The sequence below is a fragment of the Salvia splendens genome, chromosome 1 (assembly GCF_004379255.2).
Source record: "Salvia splendens isolate huo1 chromosome 1, SspV2, whole genome shotgun sequence".
Taxonomy (NCBI): domain Eukaryota; kingdom Viridiplantae; phylum Streptophyta; class Magnoliopsida; order Lamiales; family Lamiaceae; genus Salvia; species Salvia splendens.
In genome coordinates, this window is record NC_056032.1 from 43,442,302 (window position 1) to 43,466,903 (window position 24,602).

The following is a 24,602-nucleotide window of genomic DNA, read 5'->3' on the forward strand; positions in this document are numbered from 1 at the left end:
AAGCAAGTGCTCCAATTGCGGCAAAACTAGCTGGGGCGGCTGCGGCCGCCACGTTCCGGCGGTGTACAAACGAATTCCGGAAGGTCAACACTGCAACTGCAAGGCTTGGCCCGGCGTCGATTCCGGCGCTAATTCCTCCGCCGTGGCCGCAGATTCCGGCGCCTCTTCCTCCTTTTGCACTATCCTCTGATCTGATGAGTCTCCTTTTTTCCTTTTCCTTTTCTTTTTATAAATAATTATAAGGTTTGTGCGATTAGATTTCATTTGTTTTAAATACATATGAAAAAATGAATAATTAGGTAGTACTGTTGTAATCTGGAAAGTAGAGCAAAAACTGTAATGTTCCATATTTCCATTTAATTAAATTATTGTGTTTTATGAGTTTACACTAACTTCAAAATTATAATTGTGACATAAAATTGGTAAAGTTACCCATAAAAATTTACAAAATTGTTGGGGACTCGTGTCATGCCTCTCCACAATTGCGTGGGCCCGATCCAGTCCAAATTCGATTATTGCATCCTTTGAAGGCCCAATATAATAACGAAGCCCATTAATTTCGTACACAATCCATATCTTGGCTAGCTAAAATAATGAATATGATATTTGTTATACTCCTTCCGTTCTTTAAAAATAATTTTTTTTGAAAAGGTATGGGTTTAACTCACTATTAATAAAGAAAGAGATAAAAAGAAAAGTGTGATTAGTGAAAATAGGTCCTACTTTATTCGAAAGAATGAAGTTTCCTTAAATCGAAAGTTTTTATTTTTAGTCGACAGACTAAAAAAGAAAGATTTTATAATTTTAGGGGACAAAGAAAGTATTTGATTATTGTGTTTGATAGCTTAATTTAAAATTTACTCTTTTTTTAATTTTATGATTGATACTCCCTCTGTCCCACTCTAATTGGAGCATTTCTATTCCGCCACGAGATTTTAAATAGTATTGTTTTGTGAGTTAAGTGGAGAGAATAAAGTAAGAGAGAGGGAAAAAGTAAGAATGATATTTCTATTTTTAGAAATGTATTATAGAGTGAGACATTCTAAAAAAGAAAATGGTTTACTTAGAGTGAGACGGAGGGAGTATAAATAGAATAGTACTCCATAATATCAGCACAAACGGAGTGTAGAAAAGCTAACGGATAGTTTAGTAATTTCATCTCATAATCCAACTCTCAAAGAGGACAAATTCATTTTTTAGGTTAAAACATGGGCTAGTCGTAACAAAAAAATAGCCCTTGAACTACGTGTTTTCTAAATTCATCCAAATCTCATTCTTCCATTTTTTATCTAATGGTTAAGATTTGATCTTTAGTTATGCATTAAGATATAATTATGCATTTAATCACTATCCCATCATATATAGATCATAACATGCTTTATAAATAAGGTCATTCAACCCTTCAAACACACAAAAAACCTTCAATCGAAATGATATATACGTTTCTCTAAATTAACAGTTACAAATGTATTTACGAAAATTGAGAAAGGATTCAGGATGTGCTAAAGTAAAAGTGTTAGGTAGAGATATTAGCAGCTCTCTACAAAAAAACTCACGTTTTACATTATTAGCAGCGGATTAGTGGTGGAATGATCGCTATAATATATACCACCATAATTAGCAGCGGATCTTCAGGCGAAGATTATTGTAAGGAAATTCCGAACTCAAAATTCATCATCATGAATGATCATGTCAATCTTAAGCATGAGATATATCTCCCTTCTCAGTTTCATCAAGTTCAGCATCAGTTCTACTAATCATTTCTTTATTCTTATTCTCACTCTCTGAAGTGTACTGAGTGTAATCTGTTAGCAAGCTCTGATGGATTTCCGCCATTTGCCCGCTTTGTTCGTCTCTACGGTCCATCTCAATAACACTCTACCCGAAAGAGAAAAAAAAGAGTGAGGAAATATTTCAATCATAATCAAACTGTTAGATTTTACAACGGCTAGGTACAGTCATATTCATTAAAGCATACTGATTCGTTGTCAAAACCAGTCGGTGATATTTTGAACATTTAAGTTGATACAAACACCGTCTTTTAAAATTAAACTTTTGAAACAACCCAAGTTTTTAATGCACAACTGATAAGTAAAAGAGATACAGAAAGAAAAAAAGTGATTGGAGTATTGTTAATGGAAAATGAGTTCATCTAGAAAAAACCTTTCCTAAAATAGAAAGTTTTAAATTTTAAGCGATAGACCAAAATAGAAATAATTTTTATTTTTAAAGGAAATGAGAGATGTACTATCTTTTATTTCATATTTTTCTAGGTGGGACAAGTCACATGTGAATATCTGAACACACGAAACATTAACCCTACAATAAGAATACAATTACCTTAGCAGGAGTTCTGAAGAAGACTGGCAGAAACCTCTGCCTGCAGAACTGGTTAAAAAGAAGAGTCACGACGATGAGAGGGAAAGTAAACGTGGAAGGCCCTGGTGCGTCTTTTATCCCAAAGACTCCGAGAGCAATGACCTGCGTCAGGACGAGGGAGAAGATAGTGGTGTTGTGGATAATCGGCCAATACTGGCCGCCGGTGTCGTAGTCAGTCACATACACATTAAGTATTTGGTTGCGATACACGAGGAATGCGAGCATGAAGTAGACAAGCACGAATGGCAGTATCAACGGCGCTAAGGTGGAGCATGTGATACCGAGCAGACCAAACAAGAGAACTCTCGGAACTTCTGTGTGGTAAGGAAATGTATATGGAATGGATGAGTCTTCAGTGCTTCGAAGTACGTATCTAGTGAACAGGTTGGCGACGAGAGGGAATGGCTGAATCAGCTCACAAGCCAAGCTAGCCCACCCTGATGTTAGACAGTATGTCATGAAGAAGGTTGCCTGAAAAAGTTAAAATTTTCAGGGAAAAAAAAAGAAATGTTGTTTTTTCTTGATTCTACTTACGAGTAGGATTACACGTTAGTATGAGAGAGAGAGAGAGAGAGAGAGAGAGAGAGAGAGAGAGAGAGAGAGAGAGAGAGAGAGAGAGAGAGAGAGAGAGAGAGAGAGAGAGAGAGAGAGAGAGAGAGAGAGAGAGAGAGAGAGAGAGAGAGAGAGAGAGAGAGAGAGAGAGAGAGAGAGAGAGAGAATGACCGTGGTTGGGACGGCTTTGGCAAGCAAAGTAGGTATGTTTTTGTAGTCTCCTAGCCTGAGGATTGAGATTTGGTAATGGTCGATAGCTGCCTCTGTCAAGATGTTAGCAAAGAAAACATTCCATATGACGAAGTATAGAACTTTGATGCAAGCACTTCTCTTCCTCTCGCTGCGCGAAATCACGCCCTCCAACGTCGAGAACACATACATCACCGGTGGAACCAAGCATAGAAATAAAGTTAGTATAACACTAGGCAGATATCCGGTCACCAGTTGTTCCAAAACTACCCTGCAAAATGGTAGCCTATAGGGGTGAGTATGCGGTCGGTTCGATTGATTACTGAATGAAAGTTATCAAACCGAAAAACTATGATGCAAAAAAACTAACTCAACTTGTCGATTGTATTTGTAACCGAATCAAACCGAAACCTATGATGCAAAAAACTAAATGAACCTCTCTAGAAGTGAGTAATGATCTATAGAATAGTCAAACAAGACTATTAATGGCAGACTTCCATTTATAGTAAAAATGAGACTATTATTTCGTGGATAAAATGAATATACGGGAAAATTTAGTAATAAATAGATTAAAATAAATAAATTTTACAGTAATAAATTTTATATATACATATCCTCAGTTATGGTAAGTATGTTAAACAGTTTGGCATGTAAATAACTTGTAATTAAATAATTATAACTACTCGTTCCTAGTTGGGATACATATAAAAAGAGTAAATAGAAAAGTTTGGAACATGTAATTACCTTTTTACAACCTTCTCCAAGAATGGTAGCAACTTTGTTAGTTTATCAAGATGGACAAGAGACTGTGTAAAAACAACAGGGAAAAGGAAGAAAGTGACGAAAAAAATGGAGGCAACTACAACTATAATCTTTCGAATCCAAAGGCTTTGGTAAGAGACGCAGAGATTAGCCCAAAACACGTCACGTGGTTCAGGAGCAGCATTGGTCACCCATGCCATGGGGTTCTGCGATTGAAGAGCCTCCGATGCAACCAGCGCAGCATAACGAGTCGTGAAGAAAACTAGTGCTGCTCCACACTCCTGCACAGCCGCACACAAAACGCGAGTATGATTGTGTACATTCTTGCACTGAATTGGTGTCACGAATTTGCCATATTTTGTTTAATGTAGGGTTTATTGCGTTTATGTCATGAGTTCTTACAGTTCTCGTGTTAAAAGATTTTTATTTGAATCACAATCAACTTTTGTGTGTGCGCTGCAAGATTGGGGTCTAGTAAGAATTGCATGTGCACATTCACCTCGGATCTATGAACTCAAGGTGATCGGATTGGTGTAAGACGTGAATAATGACATTCAATAATGTGGTTGTTCATGTGTCACATTGATTTATTTATATGAAGTTTGTGGTAAATGACACATGCAACAAAAGCAATAATAAATATCAAACGACACCAAGAATTTACAGGCACACAAAGGCAACACAGCATGCACATTAAAATTATTCCTACGGAGATTGATTGTTCAAATTAGGTTAACAACGATATTGACTCAACCCTAATATTGGCAGCTAATATGCATTTTGTGCACTTTATGGTCTTTAGGGTTTATGCATTTTTATGTTTAACAGTATGCGTGGACAAATTAATCTACATACTACGGAAATATTGAGATCTATGTGATCCTGCATACATACACGCAAGTACAAAATTGATTCGGAATCAAACATTTTTCTTACATCTGAATCGTCAAGGAAGGTTTCTTCATTCGTAACACTATTAGATTCGTCGGAAAGTGCCCTGAAATCTTGTGAAGCATTATTATGGCTTCCACAAAACCCGCATCTCAATAGTCTTTTCACATATCGTCTCTCCATGTGGATGTTTCTGAGTATCGTGTACATCCTTTCAGCATCACTCTAAACATATGTAATAATGTGTATATTAAACATAAACCATTTGTTGAGATACATATTCAATCATGTTTGTAACATTCTTACCATCAATTTCTGGATTGCACTCCTCTCATAAACCATTTGATGGGATAAGTAGCTTGATGCATAGAAATCTGTGAAGAATCTGGCTAGAGTATCACTATATGATTCTTGGTCTATCCATGGGATTGCTCGGACAACTACTGTAAACTGACTAGGATGGTAAAGAGGTGAATTTATGTGGTTTAATCTCATCTTCATGATGTACTTGAATTCCTGACAAGCAATGAAACATTATTATTTTTGGATGAACATAGGCCCAATGTTTTAAGAAATTAGACCAATGAAGTTATCGATTCATGGTTGGTTCGATCGAGTGAGATTGAGTATAAGATAGGGGGTTAGGAAGCCCTAGATTGCAAACCAGTGTTTTTTCAGTTTGCAAATGCCCAAACTAATGACGATATTTATGACTAGATTGGACCGGACATCACACCAACACGCAGCCAAACCGGTTGAGCAAGCCAATCCAGTCCGATTTTAAAATGTTGCTTAGACCTTTATTTGGTTAGTTACAAAGCCAAAAGGAAAAAAAAGTACTTACAGAGTAAAGAAAGACACATGCGCATATAGTTATGATATGTAATACAAGACAATGAAAACCTAGCCTGAAAAAGAGGGAAAAATCAAATGTCCAATTAGGATACATGCATAATACTATTAGAGTATATATGCTTATATGACTAAATAAATAAGTTTCCATACCATTCTGATCCTCTTTGGACATTGCCAATGGTGAAAACAGTTAAAAGCTCTTCTCTGATGTGCTTGTGCTGCCTTTTCTTCCCAAAATAATTAAGAGGAAGAACAAACGCCAGGCATATGATAGATGCCACGGTGCACAATTTGATACTGCACAAATCATTACAAATTTATTATAGTAAAACACACATTGAGTGTTCTGTTACTCAAGATTAACTTATTATGAGAGATTCAATCAGACAGACTCAAATGGCAATACAAATTTTATGTGACATTATCTCGAGATTAAGTATCAAACCGTACCTATCCCAACCGAGCAAGCATATAATAGAAGTAATAGTGCACAATCTGATAAGATTAACTTGTCGTGAGATTCAATTTGCCCAAAATAACCCAAGAGTAATTTTATTTTGTCATGGCTCACAAACCAAAGCCAATCTCACACGACATTGTCGTCTTGAGATTAAGTATCCAACCAAACAATATTTATAAAATTGAATTTTATCTAATCCATCAAACAGAACACAAATTGACCTGAAGACGACTGCACGTAGAAAGACAACGGCGTCGACGCCCCCGGCGACGTACAATTCGTCCTCGGTTGCGTCCCAGGCCTTGACGACCCAGCTCGCGGAAGGGACGAGCCTCCCGAGCCAGAAGGGATCGTGGCGCTTGGATTTGGATTCAGCAATCTTGTGCCCAAAGTAGACAGCCACGAAGCTTGGTTGCTTTCTCAACACAGAATACAAGGAGAAGACGCCAAGGCAGATAACACTATTCACACCAGCAGAAGCCAACAGACCACCAACGTTCATCTCTCTCTACGAATAAACATGCATGGAATCTTGCATGGCAAAATTAGAATGAAACAAAATGGAAAAAAAATGTGGTTGAATTGCTACGAAAGGGGAAGAAAACAAATTGAAATTGCTAATGAATGATATTTAGGTTTAGGATTAGGAAATTGCAGGAAAAGGGGGATGGAGGAAGGGAGGGAGAAAGAGAAGAGAAGAGAAGAGAAGATAAAGGAGGGAGATGAAATATATATCTTGATTTAGACATTCTAAAAAAGCTCTTAATTGAGGTATGATTAGAAAATATATTTGTGAAGTTTAGTATAAATACATGTGTAAAGAATATATATAGATGGTTAGTTCAATCATTTAACTTTTACATTTTTTATTGGTCTTAAAAATCATGAATTTTGAGCGAATTCCAGTATTTTTCACGAATATTGAAAATATTCTCAAAAATCACAATCGTTTAGAAGTTTACAATTTCTTCAACTCGGCCTAAATATAAATTTTCGGTAAATTCTAATTCTTTGTGGCTAGCCTTGAAATCTATGTGGCATAGTCTGAATTATGGATGAAACGACGTCATTTCGATGCCCTAATTTTTGAATTTGATGTTGAATAATATGCTCGTAATAGGAAAAAAAGTTATGTTTCGTAAATTTGTTGGGATTGAAAACCGACACCAATTTTAACGTTTGTGATTTTTTAAAACCACTTTCAAAGTTCATAGGAATTAGTAGACTTGTTTATGATTTTTATTATCCTATTTTTAATTATATGCTTAATTATTTCCTAGGTCTTATTTAATTGACATATTTCTAATTGAAATATCACTTTTCCTATTTTAAAAATTAATTTATAAAATAATACTACTACATAAAATTTTGTGACTACAAAAGTCTATTTATGATGTTAACTTTTGAAATAATAAATACTACCACAGTAAAATATAAATGTATCATTCAAAATAAATACTACCATATAAATGTATCATTCAAAATAAATTAAATGCGTACATGAATTTTACAATGACCTTTTTTGGGATGAATATTAATGACTAAAAAAGAATTTTACAACATATATGGAGTAGTATAAAATCGTTCTTTTACCAATTTGTGGGCCCACGAATAAAATCTCTTTCCAATTTAATTGATTTTGGGCCCAAATAATACTTAAATAAAAATAAGGCCCATAAAATAATCTCCCTCTCACCTCGCCGGCTGGCCTTTCTCTTCTCTCCCTTCACCGTCAAAACACAGGAAAAAATTTCTCTCCTCTCATAAATCCGGCGAAGTCTCGCCGCTCATCATCCGCTGCGGCCGTCGTATCTCTGAATTGTAGTCGTAACGCCAGTAGAAACAGCCACTCGCCGCCATCTCACCGTTCTCGTCGGACCTCCAGCAGCTCACACAACCGCCGCCCCTGTCCACTCTCTAACCAGGCTGACCGCCGCCGTAGCTGCCCCAGATTCTCTCACTGGTGGCGGGAAATGCAATTCCGGTAGATTCAGCAAATACTCCAGCTCTTAATTGCAGTATAATTTGCCTGAAATCGATTGGGCATGATGAATTTCTCAGTTAGGGTTCGCGGCTTGGGGCTTCCTGCCAATGATTTCTTCCTATCCCGCTTCAATTTTGTTAAAACTGCCTCGCAGCTCAAATTCTTCCACTCATTTTCCGACTCCGAAGATGACAGCTCTCCACCGTCGCTCAGTGTACGGAAACCATCTCTCCCGCCGCTTCAAAACTCCCCGGAGGCGGACTCTCTCTGCCAAATCTTAATCCGCCACCACAACCCCTTCCACCACATGGAATCCTCCATCCAGCTCCACGGCATTTCCTTATCCCCGCATTTAGTCCACCAAACCCTACTCCGATTAAATCACCATTCCAAAATCGCACTCGCCTTCTTCAAATTCACCCAATCCTACTCCCCATCCCCTTCTCATCTTCTCGACACCGCAGCCTACAACCTTATCATCAACATCTTGTGCAGAGTTCGCCAGTTCGATGTCGCGTGGCAGCTGATTATGCAGATGGATAGTGAGAACAGCGCTTCAAAGCCGGATTTCACGACCTTCTTCGTCTTGATCAGGCGGCTTGTATCTGCTGGCCTCACGAGAAGTGCGATTCGTGCGTTTTACGATATGAGTATTTTTATTGGCGATGAGGTTTTCGATTCACAGTTTAGTTTCTGTTTCTGTTATCTGTTGGATACGCTCTGCAAGTATGGATATGTGAAGGTGGCGGTTGAGGTTTTCAATAAGGAGAAGTATAGAGTTGAAGCAAATGCAAAATTGTATACTGTTTTGATCTACGGGTGGTGTAAGGTCGGGAGGATCGATATGGCAGAGAGGTTTCTTGGGGAGATGTTGGAGAGAGGGATTGAGCCGAATGTGGTTACTTACAACGTGCTGTTAAACGGGATTTGCAGGCGTGCGAGCCTGCACCCGGAGGGGAGGTTTGAGATGGTTATCAGGGAGGCAGAGAGTGTTCTTGGCGAAATGCGTGAGAAGGGGTTGGAGCCTGATGTCACGAGTTACTCAATTTTGTTACACGTGTATAGCAGGGCACATAAGCCGCAGCTGTGTTTGGATAAGCTGGCAATGATGAAGGAGAAGGGGGTTTGCCCGAGTGTGGCCACGTATACCTCTGTTGTGAAGTGTCTTTCGTCTTGTGGGAGGATGGAGGAGGCCGAGGAGTTGTTAGATGAGATGCTACAGCATGGGGTTACTCCCACGGCAGAGACATACAATTGCTTTTTTAAGGAGTATAGAGGTAGGAAGGATGTGGATGGTGCAATGAGGTTGTATAGGAAGATGAAGGAGGGGTCTTTGCATTCTCTCAATATGCATACGTATAATATATTGTTGAGAATGCTTATGGTGTTGGATAAAATGGGACTACTGTGGGAGGTTTGGAATGATCTGTGCTCAAGTGGAATCGGGCCTGACTTGGATGCTTACACGATTTTGGTTCATGGATTGTGCGAGAAGAGGAAATGGAGACAAGCGTGTGAGTTGTTCGTGGATATGATAGAGAAAGGATTTCTTCCGCAGAAGTTCACTTTTGAGACACTGTATCGAGGGTTGATTCAAGCTGATATGTTGAGAACTTGGAGGATGTTGAAGAAGAAGCTCGAGGAAGAGTCGATATCATTTGGTGAAGAGTTCAAACAGTATCACCTCAACCCTTACAAGAGGTGAATTTTGTTGTTTGCCTCCCTTCAATAGTCAAGCTCTCCTTCATCAAACAAGATGAAGGCTAGGAACAATGGAAGAAGCATATATTCACCTTTGACTAGATCAAGTCAAGTGGCATGTTATGTGGCCCTATTGGAAGAGGCAATTACTGTCTAAACTTTGAAAGTGAGTTTCAAGGTTTATGGTATTCAGGTTGGAATTTTCTGGATGCTTTCTTGGGACTACATTTGACTTGTTCCCCTCATACCCATGATGGATTGTTTACACATTCTTGAGGTGAGATTTCTTTTGTAGGAAAAATAGATTGCAATTTGCCATCACTTAAAAAGTTACTACTATGATAAGCTAATGGACAAATGTGGTAATATAAGTGTTCAAATATAGATATGACATTGTTTGTGGAAATCCAGTGCCTAAATGAACATATCCTTTCTAATTGACTATGTTCCATTTCCCTCTATACTTCTACTGCTATATCAGCTATATGGCTTTTCTTTATAAATTAAAGGAAGAGACATCAAAAACATACTTCCAGTGCCATATCAGTTATATGGCTTGAGATGAAAAATTTGGCAAAGTGGGATGTGTGACATTCTTTCTGAAGCTTGTTCGAACTTCTTAGTCATATCTTCATTCTCATCTAAGCTCAGATGATCAAAGTATTCAGCCCACCAGTTCACGCTCCTCAATTTAACCTGTCGGAAAAGGGTGGTTTACAAAAAGCAAATGATAAATATAAGGCAAGTTAAATCATTCTTTTGATATTCCTCAATGTTGTCTTTGGCAGCAACATATATAGATCTTTGGTTTTCGTATTTAAACCAATGATGCTACTTTGGCCTTATATTTGGTGACAAAAATGAAAACACAAGTATGCGATCATTTTCCCCTCCTTGAACCAAACCTAATATCCGTGTTGTGTAAATGAAAACATAAATATAATAGCATGAGGCAGATGAGTTACCGAACGTCCATTTCTGTCAGATTTAGCTTTAACATTACGCGGGTATCCTACAGATGCACAAGATTAAAGTTTGAGAAACAAGTTCAAGAGCATTATGAGAACAAAGATAGAAGCTTTGCACTATTGATAGAAGCTTTGCACAAATGTGTTGTAGTTATACACTACCTACAACACATTTGTGCAAAAGAGCAAGTCTAGAGTAGATTGTGGGATGTTTCTCGTACCAGTGAAAATGATAAGGCCATCCGATGACATCCTTGCTAATTCAGGAATAGTCCTATTCAGGTACTTTGCAGACAAGTAATCTAATGCATCCGACACAATCACTAGGGAAAATGACTTTGTCCTGTAGGGAAGTAAAAACCTTATATCAGCCACTCGGACGAGGCCACTTTGCACCATTCTTTTGCACTTCCGATCAGCATCCTCTATATCATATGGCTCCACGCCCCAAGCATCAGCCTCGTCCTCTCTTAACAATCTGGAAACAGTAGAACAAGCTTCTGGACCAACATGCAGCACCTTGTGCAAGCTATCCCCATATGCCGCTTTCAGAATTGGAATGGCGCGTTGAACTTCTCCGCTACATGAAACCTCACCTGAACAGAGACTAGGAGTTTTTAGTGAGATGCAGTGTATCAGTCATCAGTTTTTTTCTCTTTGTTCAATTTACAGATATAACAGCTACTACTAGATGTAGTAGTTGATATCTTAATGGAAACTAACACTAAATTAGTAGTAGTATTTTTTTGTTGGTGAAAGTTGTTATCTAAAATGCAATCAACTTTTAATATCTGGCAAACTCAATCCCCCAACTGAATGTATAAAGATGGATCAGATGCTGAGATCTTGGTGTTGTCTCTAATGTTGGCAGTGTTTGGATCCATGCAACACTGAGACAGATGTTGCAGGAGCGGTTTTCTTTCCATCTAGCTCGTCAGGTCGAATGAGTTCAACGACGGGCTTTGGAAGATTTGCACGAGAAACATCTAGAAGATTTGTGTATCAAAAGATCAAAAGACCCATCTCAAGGAGAAGAAAACCACACTCGTCGAATCAACATGACTGTGGCAATCAGTTAAATCAATATATGTTCTTGGAGAGGGTATGTATCACTAATTGCTGCTTAAGACAGGGTATCAAATAACATGCTGTCTTGCATCCAGTTATAAGGAGATGGATATAACAGATTATACTTCAAATTATACAAAGAGCAAGCAAATATAATTACCTTGAACCCAACTGAGTTTACTCCCCAAGGAATCTACAACACAATCATTGCTCATCAGTCAAAGCAAAACATAAAGCTTTGTTGCCTAAAAGCATAAAGTCGAACTAACAATCAATACAATTCCTAACCACAAGAAAGGTAGGACATTTTACTATTATGAAAACCTGCACAGAATACTGGAAATAAAATGAGGTAACCATTTTGGATTTTGAAGGTAACATCGGTTTCTACTTTAATCTCTGTTAAAGTTAACTCTGATAGTTGAACATGATATAGGAACTAACCTCCCAAAATGGGAGACTGTTTTTTAAAGTTGCAAACATGGATAAATCGCGAAATGGAAGCGCGTCACCCAAGGAAGAGCCCTCGAAAACAGGAGCACGTCTTTAAGGACGTGACATGTCGTTTAAGTGACAGCGCGTCTCTCACTTTAACACAACAGAGCATTAGCGAATAAAAGAATTATCATTCTAAACAAGAACAAGCGGAGCTAGAAACTGCGAATTGGTAGTAAAACTGTTTAATTTGGAAGCAATTCTAGCAAAATCTTTCAGTAGTGAAATCAAGAGCAAAATCACCCAAATATATATCGGAGCAAGGGAAAGCATTAGACCTTGACCAAGACGGAGATAGCCAATGAGAAGGATTGCTCCCTGCAAAGTGAAAATAAAAAAAAAATAAACCATAAACAAAATCGCGAATTCATTGCAGAAACCCTAATCACATTACTATAAAACGAAATCGCGAATTCATAAAAAAAAAACCAGAATTAAGGCGGCAATTGATAAGTAGGGAGGAGGGCGCGATCTGAAATGGGCGGGAGATGAAAATGCAGCTGCGCCGCCTTCAGAATGGCGCCGAGCAGGATTCACCGGCCGTCGCGAGACCATCATCGTTCCCAAAACTTGAGTGATTTACAGATTTTGACGCATCAACAACATGCACTGTAAACAGCCGACAACGCGGGAATTAATCGATAATGAAATCAATACAGATCCGTTTTGATTGAAATTTGTGATTATGATTTGTGTTGGTTGATTGGTGAGTGAATCGATGGATTGGAGAGAATTGATATTGAAAGCATAAATTGGTTAGTTGGCGCTAAGCTTATGATCCAACTGTGTTATACAAAACATATGTTTATTTTATAATTTTGGTTATATACTTTATCTTTTGAATTTTTACATCCTGAACATTTCAATTCGGATCACAGTTAGTCCTACACTAATAATTTCATCAATTTTTAAATGGTTTTAACCCGATTTCAATGGTTTTAACAGTCTAATTCGGGTTAAAATCGTTTAAAAATCGATCAAAATCGGGTTAAAACCGTTTAAAAATTGACGGAATTGTTAGTGTAGGACCAATTGTGATCCGAGTTAAAATGTTCCAGATGCAAAAATTAAAAAGATAAACTATAGAACCAAAATCGTAAAATTGACATATGTTCGTAACCAGTTTTGACCTCTACACTATAAAGTCAAATGAATGGCATTTGAACCTCATGCTATAGTTTTTTCACCTTTTTCCAAAAAATAACTCAGCTATTATTTTCATCGTTTATCTATGCTGCACCTACGGTGATTCGAACCCCGACTTATAAAAAAAATTAATATTTTATTGAAAATGAATTCATCCCGTTTGAAACATTCAAACTATGAAATGATTCGATCTAAAAATTTTAAATTGTATTACACTATATAAAATTCCTAAAATGCAATATCAAAAATTCTAAAATCCAATATCAAAATCTGAAAATGTAGTACTCTTACCAAATGCTTGTTCAATACAAATGTTTTATAGTTTTAATACTGTATTTTTATTATATAAAAAAGATTATAACATTTTGGAATTTAAATTACTTTTAGATTTAAAATATCCTATCTAATCCGAACATCCGAAAATTTTTTAAAATACTATCCGATTGAAAAGTAAAAAAGTTGAATCATATTTTAAATTTGACTTGTCACGATCGGATTTTCAGATTTTGAATACTTTATTTAAACTATTTCGTTCATGTTCGTATTGATTTTTCAAATTTTCGGAGCAAAGTGAACTTTTTTCCTTCAAAATTTGAATATATGGTTCCGTTCACGTACTTATTGATTTTTTAAAAAAATTTGAGAAAAACCAAAATTTTGATTTTTGTTTTATATATGCTGATTTTATGTTATTATTTTTTTGAATTGCCAGCTCCTATTTAGTGATAAAAAATGGTTTTCGGATAATTTGGATCAAATTAAATTTATAGCTCTGTTATCTTAAGATATGGATTTTTTATTGATTAAATTCAGAATTTGAATATAGTATCTATAAAGTGTTATCATCTACATAAGTCGGAGCTTCCATTTGTCAAATGTCGAATGGAGATTTAATTTACTAAAGTTAGGAGTATATATTTTGTACTGTATTAAGACTTTTGTGAGATAACGCTAATCATTTTTAGTGTGTAGTGTGAAACTTATAAATACCTATGACAAGTAAGACCATCCACAATGCGTCTCGCGCCGGGCTCGCGTCTCGTCTCGGAGAGACGAGACCCCCGCGAGACGCATTGCAGCGCCCATCTCGTCTCTATCTCGCGCCCGTCTCGTCGCGTAGCTCGTCTCGGCGAGACACGAGACGAGATGGCTCGTCACGCGCCAGGGACACGTGGCACGTCCCCATGCGTGCGTGACGCCCACTCGCTGGCTCGCGAGTGGGCGTCGTCACTGATGACGCAATAATTCATTTTTTTAAAAAAAAATCGATTTTTAATTAATTTTTTTTTCAAACGGTAATATTACCGTTAAATTTTTATTTTCATTTTTAAAATTTTTTAATTTTTTTACTCTATAAATAATTCTATTTCATACTCATTTCAAACACAAACACACATCTATTCCTCTCAAATCCTCTCTATCACTCCAATTTCCATCTTCAATCAACTCAAACAAATGGATCCTTTTGAGCAAATGCGTCAATTAATGGAACAATCACTCGAAGAAGATCGACGACGAGAGGCGGAGGAAGCCGCACCACCCCCACGACGCTCCCGGAAGTACATCAATCGGAACCGGGAGGAAGCCGCCGCACGGTTAGTACGCGACTACTTCTGCGATAACCCGATTTGGGGAGATACCTATTTCCGTTTTTTAGAATTTTAATTATGTCTTCGTTTTTTTAATGTTAAGTTGTAATGTTGTTTTAATTTTAATAAAGTGTGTTTGTTTGAATTGGGTTTTAAAAAAAATTTATAAATTAAATTGAATGAATAGTAATTAAGAGACGGTTAAGAGATGGAGCGTTGCAGGTTCCGTCTCTTAGTTAAGAGAGGGAGGAAAAAAGGACAGTGGGGCCCTCAAATAGTGCTCAAATAGTAGTTAAGAGACAGTTTAAGAGACGGTATAGAGACAGCGTTGTGATGGCCTAAATGGAATACTAATTTGTAATAAGACATGAATTACGGCTTTAGTTAAAATTATAAAATTACGTTGATATCAAATTATAGAATTTTTGAGCTTTAAAAATAATTACCTAACTAAAAAAATTTAAAAATTACGTAGATATCAAATTTTTACTATATATTAAAATAAAATTGCGATTCTAATTTCTAATTAGACCAAAGGATAGATTCATTGAGACCATCCACAATAGGCGCCCAGCGACCGCCCAGCCAAGCGCCGGCGCTGGGCGGTTCGCTGGGCGGTCTATTGCAGCCGCCCAGCGGCTGAGTGGAGAGAGAAACCGCGCAGCGCTGGGCGGTTATGTGGCGCTGGGCGGTCGGCTGGGCGGTCCGTTCGGCGCTATTGCAGCGCCCGGATGGCCCAGCGCACCGCCTAGCGCGAAAAAATAATTTTTTTCTTTTCGAAACACTATATATACGCGCTTTGTTCGTCATTTTCATTCGCACGACTTGTTTTAACGAGTACTCTCTCTATCTTAATTTCTGTTCAAGATCAACAACGCAAAATGAGTAATGCTGGTGGTAGTAGTGGTGGTAGCGGAGGGGATGCTGAGGAGTACGAACGTCGAATGGCCGAGGCGTTGGACGCCTATACGACCAACGCGATAAACCAATGGATGGAAAGGGCCTTGCAGCCGACGATACCTCGACCTCCCCCAGTGGTCCACCGCCGCAGTGTGATTGATCGGGATCACGTAGCTGCACATCAGCGCCTATACGAAGACTACTTCGCACAGGAGCCTCGGTTCAACGCCAACCTTTTCAGGCGTCGTTTTAGGATGACCAGGAACCTGTTTATGCGTATTGTCAACGCTTTGGAGTCTCGATATCTGTATTTCCGCTTCAGACACGATGCGTCTGGCAGACCCGGCCACACACCTATTCAAAAGTGCACTGCGGCAATCCGGCAGTTGGCCTACGGAGGCGCGGCAGACATGTGGGACGAGTATCTCCACATCGGTGAGACGACTGTCTTGCAATGTCTGAAGAATTTCTGTCTGGGAGTGATAGAAGTATTCGGTGATCAGTATCTGCGAAAGCCTACCCCCGAAGACTGCCAAGATCTGTTGCGGATGCACGGGAGTCAGCATGGGTTCCCGGGTATGTTAGGCAGCATAGATTGTATGCATTGGGACTGGAAGAACTGTCCCGCAGCCTGGAAGGGGTTCTACACGTCCGGCTACAAGGGAAAGAATCCCACGATGATCCTGGAGGCCGTAGCTGATTACCGGCTTTGGATTTGACACGCGTATTTTGGGATAGCTGGTTCGAACAACGACCTCAACGTCCTCAACTCGTCGCCACTTTTCAACGAGCAGTGTCAGGGCGTCGGTCCGGCCATCAGTTTTGTCGCCAACGGCAACCAACATGATATGGGCTACTACTTGGCGGATGGGATATACCCTAGGTGGCCCGTCTTTGTGAAGACGATCCGATGCCCAGGAGATACGAAGAAGGCCTACTTTGCGGCACGGCAGGAGTCGGCGCGCAAGGACGTGGAGCGCGCATTTGGTGTGCTCCAGTCTCGATGGGCGGCAATTAAGGGTCCAACGCGTTTGTGGGATGTCCAATGCATTGCTGATATCATGTACGCATGTATTATCATGCACAACATGATTGTCGAAGATGAAGGTGGCGAACTGACCAATTGGGTCAACGACGATAATGAAGCTGGTCCAAGCCACGGCGTGGCCGCCCCCAACGTACGGAGTGGGATACCTCACGATGAAGCCGGCCTCTTACAAGCACACGCCGACATGCGCCAAACGGCGGCTCATATTCGACTCCAAAAGGATTTAATTGAAGAGTTATGGGCACGGAGGATTGACCGCCATTAGTTTTTTTTAATTATGTAATTTTTTTTAATTAATGTACTTTTTATATTTTATTAATATTAGTGAATTTTCTCGTTTTTGTGTCGTAAATTTAATTCCGTATATTGTGTGATTTTTAATTATTTCATTTTGTATATATTTGTTAATAATGATGTGGATAGCATGTGGCTGGGCTATTTGCTTGTTTTGATGATGTGGCAGGAGGATTTTTAGTGCTGATGATGTGGCAGTGGCTGGGCTATGGCTGGGCTATTGCTGGGCTATTCCTATTGTGGATGGCCCGAAGAACAGAAATCAGCTACTCGCAGGAGAAAGGTCGTGTTCGTTAAAATTTGAAGATGGTGCTTGAAGACTCAATCGGAGCTTCAAAACCCTCAATTGTTTCTATAGATTGAGTGATTCCAGAACCCTAATCGAATAATTGTTCTTCAAAATGAGCAACGAGGAGGAGGATAAACGGAACAAGGTTAATAATCCATGGCAGCAACAAACCAGTGGCTGTCAGGATAAAGATGGGGACATGAAGCTATGGGGCATTGTTGTTTTTGGATTAATCGGAGCCACCGTCACCACATTAGCCGTAAGTTTGTTGCGTTTCTTTCGATTTTTTTTAGAATTGTTTGATTTTATGGTATTTTGCTTTGTTTGATTTTGTGGGAATGCTACTTCATTGCAAATGGGATAAAGTTTTTGAATGAGTTTGTGTAGCAATGGTGTTCGATGAATTGGTTATATATACTGTTGAATATTTTGTGAAATATTGAAACTCTTTTTGGTTTACAACTTCTACATAGATTATGGTGTTAGGCGTATGACATGGTAGAAAATAAGCCAGTGATAAAAGGAGCTACCTTACTGGTTTCTGATAGTAGACCAAGTAACCAACAAATACCCCCCTGATTAGTGAGCTAGCATACTGGTTTAGGATTAATGTATCTATTTTTGGGGTATTCATGATGGTGCGTCTCACTTCTACTTTGCCAAGTTTTAAGTTTACGCTTGTAAAGTTAGAACTTAGAAGCAGAACCCTGTTTTGGGATTTTGGATAGAAGATAGATCTAGCCGTTCTGCATACTGCTAGGTATGCTAATGGATATTTGATGGACTAATTATCTTTTATTGCCTTCTTGGTATGCAATAACCAATATAATTATATCATGTCATCCTTTAGGAGCACAACTGGTAAGGGACGGGCACAAAGTTGAGTTTTTTTTTATATGTTTTCCTTTATAAGCACAGGTTTGTATTCTAACCTGAAGGTAAAGAATGACGAAGGAGTCTAACCTTTGACCTACTCTCTGCCAGACTCAATCTACAGTCCTAACCTGTTCGGTTTGTAACAACGATAGGGATAGTGAAAAGTTAGAATCCCCCACCATCTGTGCTGTTTGGTTTCTTGCTTACTTTTTTATGCTTTGCTTTTCTTGCTTAGAAGGTGTTGGGAGCTATTGTAGTTCTTTTGTAGGCTTGTTTCTTCTATAGGCAACAAAATTATCCCGAAATTTGGTTCTTGGAGGCTATATTATTATGTCCATGATCTAAAAGATTGTGCATGCAACCATGATAATAAGTCTGGAAAATCTATGATTGAGAAATACCAGTCCCAAAGGACCATGGTAGAATTCAGTGTTATGTGAGATTTTATGAAATAGAAGCAATTATTTTAAATGTTGTTCCTATGTGAATATTGTCTAGAAAAACATTAGCTTTTGCTTTCTAGAAGGCCCGTATGATGGTGAAAGTGAAAGTTGGCAATTTTTGATTTTTTTTGTCAGCATATCTATGTGCTTCAGAAGAATCATGATTCCTGATAAAAGAAAATTGCAGGTCACTCAATTGCGAAGGACAGCTGATTGGGTTTATAGTCAGGTAGTCATTGTTTTTCTATTATTTCTATGTAGGAAATAAGACAGCCCTTAACATATACTAACATTCAATGTTATAGGCCTGCGAAAAGTTGAGCAGTTCTCAATCAGCATGGAAGAACAGGCATTCTTTTCGATCTAGTTTTCAAAAGGAAGCATGGAAAAGATATAACCGCCGTATGCAAGAAGAATATGAAGAAGAAATGGAGAGAGTGGTGAGATTTTCTATTAATATTCTATTTTGAACATCCCATTGCACATATACACTCATTTTTTCTTGTTTGTTTCCCTGTTTCATGCAAAGGTAGATAAATTAGCTTAATAGTACTTAGTTTTTCTGTTCACATTTTTCAGTGTGAAAAGGCTACTTTTTTTCAGAAGTTTGTGTTGTAATAATACCTTGCTATAGACACTGGTGTACATCTTTTTTCTGAATCGAATACCAGTTGATATAGCTTGTTCTTAGTCTAACCAATTAATTGAATTGTAACTCTCTCCAAAGGAGAATTATACTTTTTCTTTGCCTGCCTGGATGGTTTGCTCTCTCATTTTACCTTTGCTTGTGTAATTAAGTCTTTTGTGTAATTTGACATATTATTGTATTGATGATTTTCATAGGAGCGAATTCGGAGGATGCAAAGTGTATTCAATAGAGAGAGAAATAAATTCAGAAGGGGTTATGAGGGATGGAACGAACATGATTCAGGTGCATATCATCAGAATTTTCAGAGGAATGATTGGTACTGGAAAGCAGAAGCTTCATACAGATATCAACAAAGCAATTTTAGGCAGAACAATCCAAGGGCCAGCACAAATGTTTCGTTATCACAGCATTACTCGGTCCTTGGCCTTGACAGGTATAAGACTGCAGCCATGCTTTGAGTAACAGTGAGAAAATACAATATCATTGATAGTTTTCCTACTCCTCAACAGGAGGTCCACTTCTTAATGAAGGAAATAATTTTCATGGATTTATATTGTGTTTGGTATGCCGTCTTGTGCTAGCGGTCATAGAAGCTTTGCTTAATGATGCACGTTTTCAAATGAGAGAATGAAGTGAGGAATCATCTTTCCGAGTCTGACTCTCCCATTCCAGTTACTTTTTTTCCTTGTACTAAAAACGTAGCTGCTGAATGAGATCCCCCCCCTCGGGATCTATACAATCTTTTACTTTTCTATTATGAACAACACTTGCAATTCACTCTGCATGTCTTTATTGTTTCAGGCGGAGGACAAAGCCCTACACAGATGAAGAGATAAAGGTAGCTCTCTTACCTTGACATCTACATAGGATACGTAGATGTTGCTAATTGCTATAGTCCACCTAGGAACACCATTACAGCTTATCTCTGTTGTTGATATCTATGCTCGTCATTTTGTTGTCAACTTCTTTGCCTAATACCTTCATTATTTGCAGTCGGCCTTCAGAACAAAGGCGAAGGAGTTCCATCCGGACCAGAATCAGGACAATAAAGGTTGTTTATCAACAGCAGATATCATACAAACTGTTTTATCTCTTGCCCATCTATCAATTGCACTAACTTTCTATGATGCGCACATTTCCCACAGATTACGCTGAAACAAAATTCAAGGAAGTTATGGTGTCTTACGAGGCCATCAAGTCCGAAAGAAAAAACAACAGCCCCAGCAGGTGATCTCGAGGATTCCATTCCAATGTTCTCCAAGGAGTACGTATTCAAGCATCTCTACATTTCGTATACAATGTAATTAGATTCGCCACGTTGAGGTCTACTGCAGTATATTCCATTTGAACCTCTTCTAAGCAGAGCCATGATCAAGAACTTGGCCGATGAGTTTGTAATGTAATTATAGTCGACATGCTTCATATCGTTGTAGCAGGCAATAATCGTATCATAAAGGAATTAATAAGCATGCTCAAATATCTTAGATGGAATGCTTGGTAATTTTTGCCAGTTTAGGATCAAATTAGAGAAAGGATTAGAGAATATTTTGTAGACTAAATGACTCCTCTAAGTGGCTATGGAGCATTGCTTTCTTGGTGAATTGTTCTCATTTAAGGTTATTTGATATTTTAGTGAAACTGCTATTTAGAAGCAATGTTAGTTTCATTTATTTTGTTTTCATCATCATACAAACGAAGGAAACCAAATTATGATCTCCCTTATCTGAATTGTTTGACAGATATTAACATATATTCAACTCTCAAGATATACTACTACAAATTATGCCTGAAAACCATAAATTGAAGTGAAGGGTAAAAAAAAATAAAACTCTATTATTATAATTATCATAATACAAACTACTATTCCAACTTCAAATGGAATTAATAGTATCTAATTTTGCATTATGCATGCACAAACGATGGGATCACTTTTATCAGGAATAAGTCTAACACATCTTCCTCCATATTTTGCATATCCTGATTTAGCACAATGATCATTGCAATTTAGATATTTTGAGCATGACCCTTGAAGAATCCATGTTTCTTTGTCACGTCCTGCAGCTGAAAATCACAACCAAAAATGTTAAATAGTTCATTTATGCAAAAATAATTAATTATAATAAAAGAAAATAAAAGATCGATATATAAATACACTTGCCTTCAGAGCTTGAGATGAGAGACATGCAAATGAGTCCAACATAAACAGCAAACAACATGATGGTAGCAACTCTTTTCGATTCCATTTTTTGATTAGGAAATTGATAGATAAAATGTGTTCCTGGCTTTGCCTTTTTATAGCATATTTATTCGTATATTTATTCTCATAATATGCCAGTTTCTGATTTGCAATGCCTAATCTGTTGGATTGATTTGGCCACCTAATTTTAAGAAACCAAATCTACATTTTATATACTCCATGTCCTATGGCTTATAATATTGGTATAAAGAAAAGTGTAGTTATAACTATATTCTCCAAAACAAATCTTGATTTTCACAAAAATAAACTAACAGATTCTATATTTAGCCATCATATTTTTAAAATGTAGGTTCTTTTATACCCCCTCCGTCCCATAAAAAAAATAGATATTTGGGACGGTACGAGAATTAACACACAATTGGTAAAGTAAGAGAGATATAAAAAGAAAAAGTAATTATAATATTGTTAGTGGAGAATGTAGCTCATCTTATTAGAGAGAAGGAAGTTACCAAATATAGAAGAGATATTTTTATAAGAAATCCCAAAATAGAAAATGACTTTATTTTTCTGTAAATTAGTAGGAGACCATATTTACCTTTCCATTTAAATTATGGAGTACTACTCTTTTGGCTTTTCACCCCATATTGTAGGGTGGATCTGGAAAGATATAAAAGATATCCCTCTAAGTCGTACATACGACTTTCATCATTAACGTATTTAACGGATAGTAGCTATTTCTAATTTCATAGCAATAAATTAATATTCTCTCTGTCTTAAAAAAAATTAGACTAATTTTACCATTTTGGCCGCCTCTCAAAATTAGACCAAGTCTAAATACGGAAAAGTTTTAATTAATTTCATATCTCTAATAATGTGGATCTCACAATCCACTAATACTATTATCTTTTCTCTCTCACGTTTTTTCATCTATCTCTTACTTTACCAATTACACATTAAAATTTGTGTTGTTTACAAATTTATCTATTTTTTTTAGGATGAGGGAAGTTTTTATTTTTATAATGTGAGTAATTTATTTAAAACAATCATAACTAGGAACTGTATTTGCTGACATATTATAAACTTTAAAATTGATTATATAAAGCTTCAAAAAAATTACTCTCTTCGGCCCAAGGAAGGTGACCTTCTTGGGCGGCATGAGAGTGTATAATAAGAGAAAAGAAATAAAGTAGAGATAAATGTATTTTTATTTTTTAATAATTGATCATTTTGGTTGGGACAACCAAAAAAAATGAATCATCTTTAATAGAACGTGAGAGTATATATTATATACGTCCCAACTAAAAAAGATAGGACGGGAGAGTACTATACACCAGCTAATATCAGTACTGAATCATACTCCCTCCGTCCTGCTTTAGGAGTCTCGGTTGAGTCGGACACATGTTTTAAGAAAATGTTTAATTGTGTAATAAATAAATATTGTAGTGGATGTTGGGACCCACTTTTAATTGAGTGTGTAATAAATAAATATTGTAGTGGATGTTGGGACCCACTTTTAACATTTTTTTATTTACTTTCTAGGTATTTCTTTATTAGTATATCACAACCGGAACTCCTAAAGCGAGACGGATGGAGTATATGATTGATTGAACCATACATTAAAACTCCACCACTCCTTGTGACTCAGCGTGGAGGTACACGGACATTGATTACAAGGAGTAGAATTTTATGTTTTTCTGTTTTCAAATAATTGACAAATTTGTAAATTGTATGAAGTTTAATGAACAATTGATAAAGTAATAAAGAGACTGAAAAAAAAATAAGGAAGAGGAAAATGAGTAGTGAAATAAGTGTTAGTGGATTGTGGTGTCCACATTATAAATAATGTGTAGGATTATTATTTGTTAAAAATTTTACATATTTAGACTTTGTCTAATTTTGGGGAATTGCCTAAAATGATAAGATTAGTCTATTTTTTTTTTTTGAGACGATGAAAGTATGATTTAGTTGAAAACATTGAAAGTGGCTACGAGGATAGCAGCATTGAAAACATTTGGAGAAACAAATCGAGCAATCACATTGTTGGTTCGATACCTGATGCATGACTCATCTCAATACATTCTACACTCACCTTGCCTGGCTTACCCATCTTCTCCTCTCTCTATAGTCTTCATCTACTCACCATTTTAGTTCTAAATAAAATCCTGTCTCTCATATTAACTACTACTATAAATCTATAATACTTTCTTATGGATGGATCTTTATTACTCTATTACTCAGTTTAATTGAACACGTGTGGTTTCAGATTACTAAGTAAATAGTAGCATGACTTTTAACTTCGACATTGTGTAAATATTATTGTTACAATAAAAACATGAATAAATTAATGTGATAATATTCTAAATAAAAAATGATACTCTTGTGATTAGAAGTAATATTGTAAGAGTGATAAGATTCGTAATATAAAAACGATTGTGTTAATAAATAACAATGGGTATTCATAGTATGGGTCATCTTACATTATTTATAACATCATAATCCAAAATTAAGACTAAATCTATACTCTTAGATTTTAAAATGAATGGATGATATTAAATCTCATGAATTTCAATAAATAGTAGATAAAATATCAACAATTAGGTAAGATAGTCATTTAATTAACATATTATAATTTTTGTGGTTTTTTTATATGAACATATTGCATTACAAATATCAATACAATGACATGAAAATTTCAATACAAGTACCAGAAAATATTAACACAGTTTTATTGATATTGTACATGTATTATATTGAGATTGTTTTATGCATTTATTGATAAAAATCTGCTTATCAACATATATGAAAACTCTGAAATAAAAATTATCAAATTTCACCATTCGAACGTCATCGGAACATATGCAATTGAG

At 37.0% G+C, this 24,602-nt stretch overlaps 4 protein-coding genes across 7 annotated transcripts; 2 read left to right on the forward strand and 2 right to left on the reverse strand.

Moving 5' to 3' along the window:
- Positions 1–1,698: 1,698 nt before the first annotated feature.
- On the reverse strand, positions 1,699–6,590 carry LOC121792325 (CSC1-like protein RXW8). The gene is made up of 9 exons (XM_042190227.1): positions 6,310–6,590; positions 5,779–5,925; positions 5,618–5,681; positions 5,080–5,289; positions 4,809–4,998; positions 3,865–4,165; positions 3,103–3,391; positions 2,341–2,850; positions 1,699–1,878 (listed from the first exon to the last, which is right to left on the reverse strand). Exons 1-9 carry the CDS (start codon positions 6,588–6,590, stop codon positions 1,699–1,701), a joined length of 2,172 nt encoding a protein of 723 aa, XP_042046161.1.
- A 1,164-nt stretch (positions 6,591–7,754) lies between these two features.
- On the forward strand, positions 7,755–11,907 carry LOC121754007 (pentatricopeptide repeat-containing protein At2g13420, mitochondrial-like). 4 transcript variants are annotated; one of them, XM_042149355.1, is made up of 2 exons: positions 7,755–10,050; positions 11,613–11,907. In XM_042149355.1, exon 1 carries the CDS (start codon positions 8,134–8,136, stop codon positions 9,775–9,777), a length of 1,644 nt encoding a protein of 547 aa, XP_042005289.1. In that variant the 5' UTR covers positions 7,755–8,133; the 3' UTR covers positions 9,778–10,050; positions 11,613–11,907. The 4 variants fall into 4 exon arrangements, with proteins under 4 accessions (XP_042005289.1, XP_042005276.1, XP_042005283.1 ...); XM_042149342.1 differs by lacking the exon at positions 11,613–11,907 and adding an exon at positions 11,024–11,155; XM_042149349.1 differs by lacking the exon at positions 11,613–11,907 and adding an exon at positions 10,792–10,956.
- Positions 10,130–13,069, reverse strand: LOC121754035 (probable pectin methylesterase CGR3). The gene is made up of 6 exons (XM_042149366.1): positions 12,734–13,069; positions 12,583–12,622; positions 11,970–12,002; positions 10,963–11,337; positions 10,739–10,785; positions 10,130–10,469 (listed from the first exon to the last, which is right to left on the reverse strand). Exons 1-6 carry the CDS (start codon positions 12,860–12,862, stop codon positions 10,317–10,319), a joined length of 777 nt encoding a protein of 258 aa, XP_042005300.1. The 5' UTR covers positions 12,863–13,069; the 3' UTR covers positions 10,130–10,316.
- A 4,489-nt stretch (positions 13,070–17,558) lies between these two features.
- Positions 17,559–21,193, forward strand: LOC121801102. The gene is made up of 7 exons (XM_042200562.1): positions 17,559–17,829; positions 19,077–19,118; positions 19,195–19,329; positions 19,733–19,971; positions 20,340–20,376; positions 20,532–20,589; positions 20,684–21,193. Exons 1-7 carry the CDS (start codon positions 17,683–17,685, stop codon positions 20,767–20,769), a joined length of 744 nt encoding a protein of 247 aa, XP_042056496.1. The 5' UTR covers positions 17,559–17,682; the 3' UTR covers positions 20,770–21,193.
- The last annotated feature ends 3,409 nt before the right edge of the window (positions 21,194–24,602 follow it).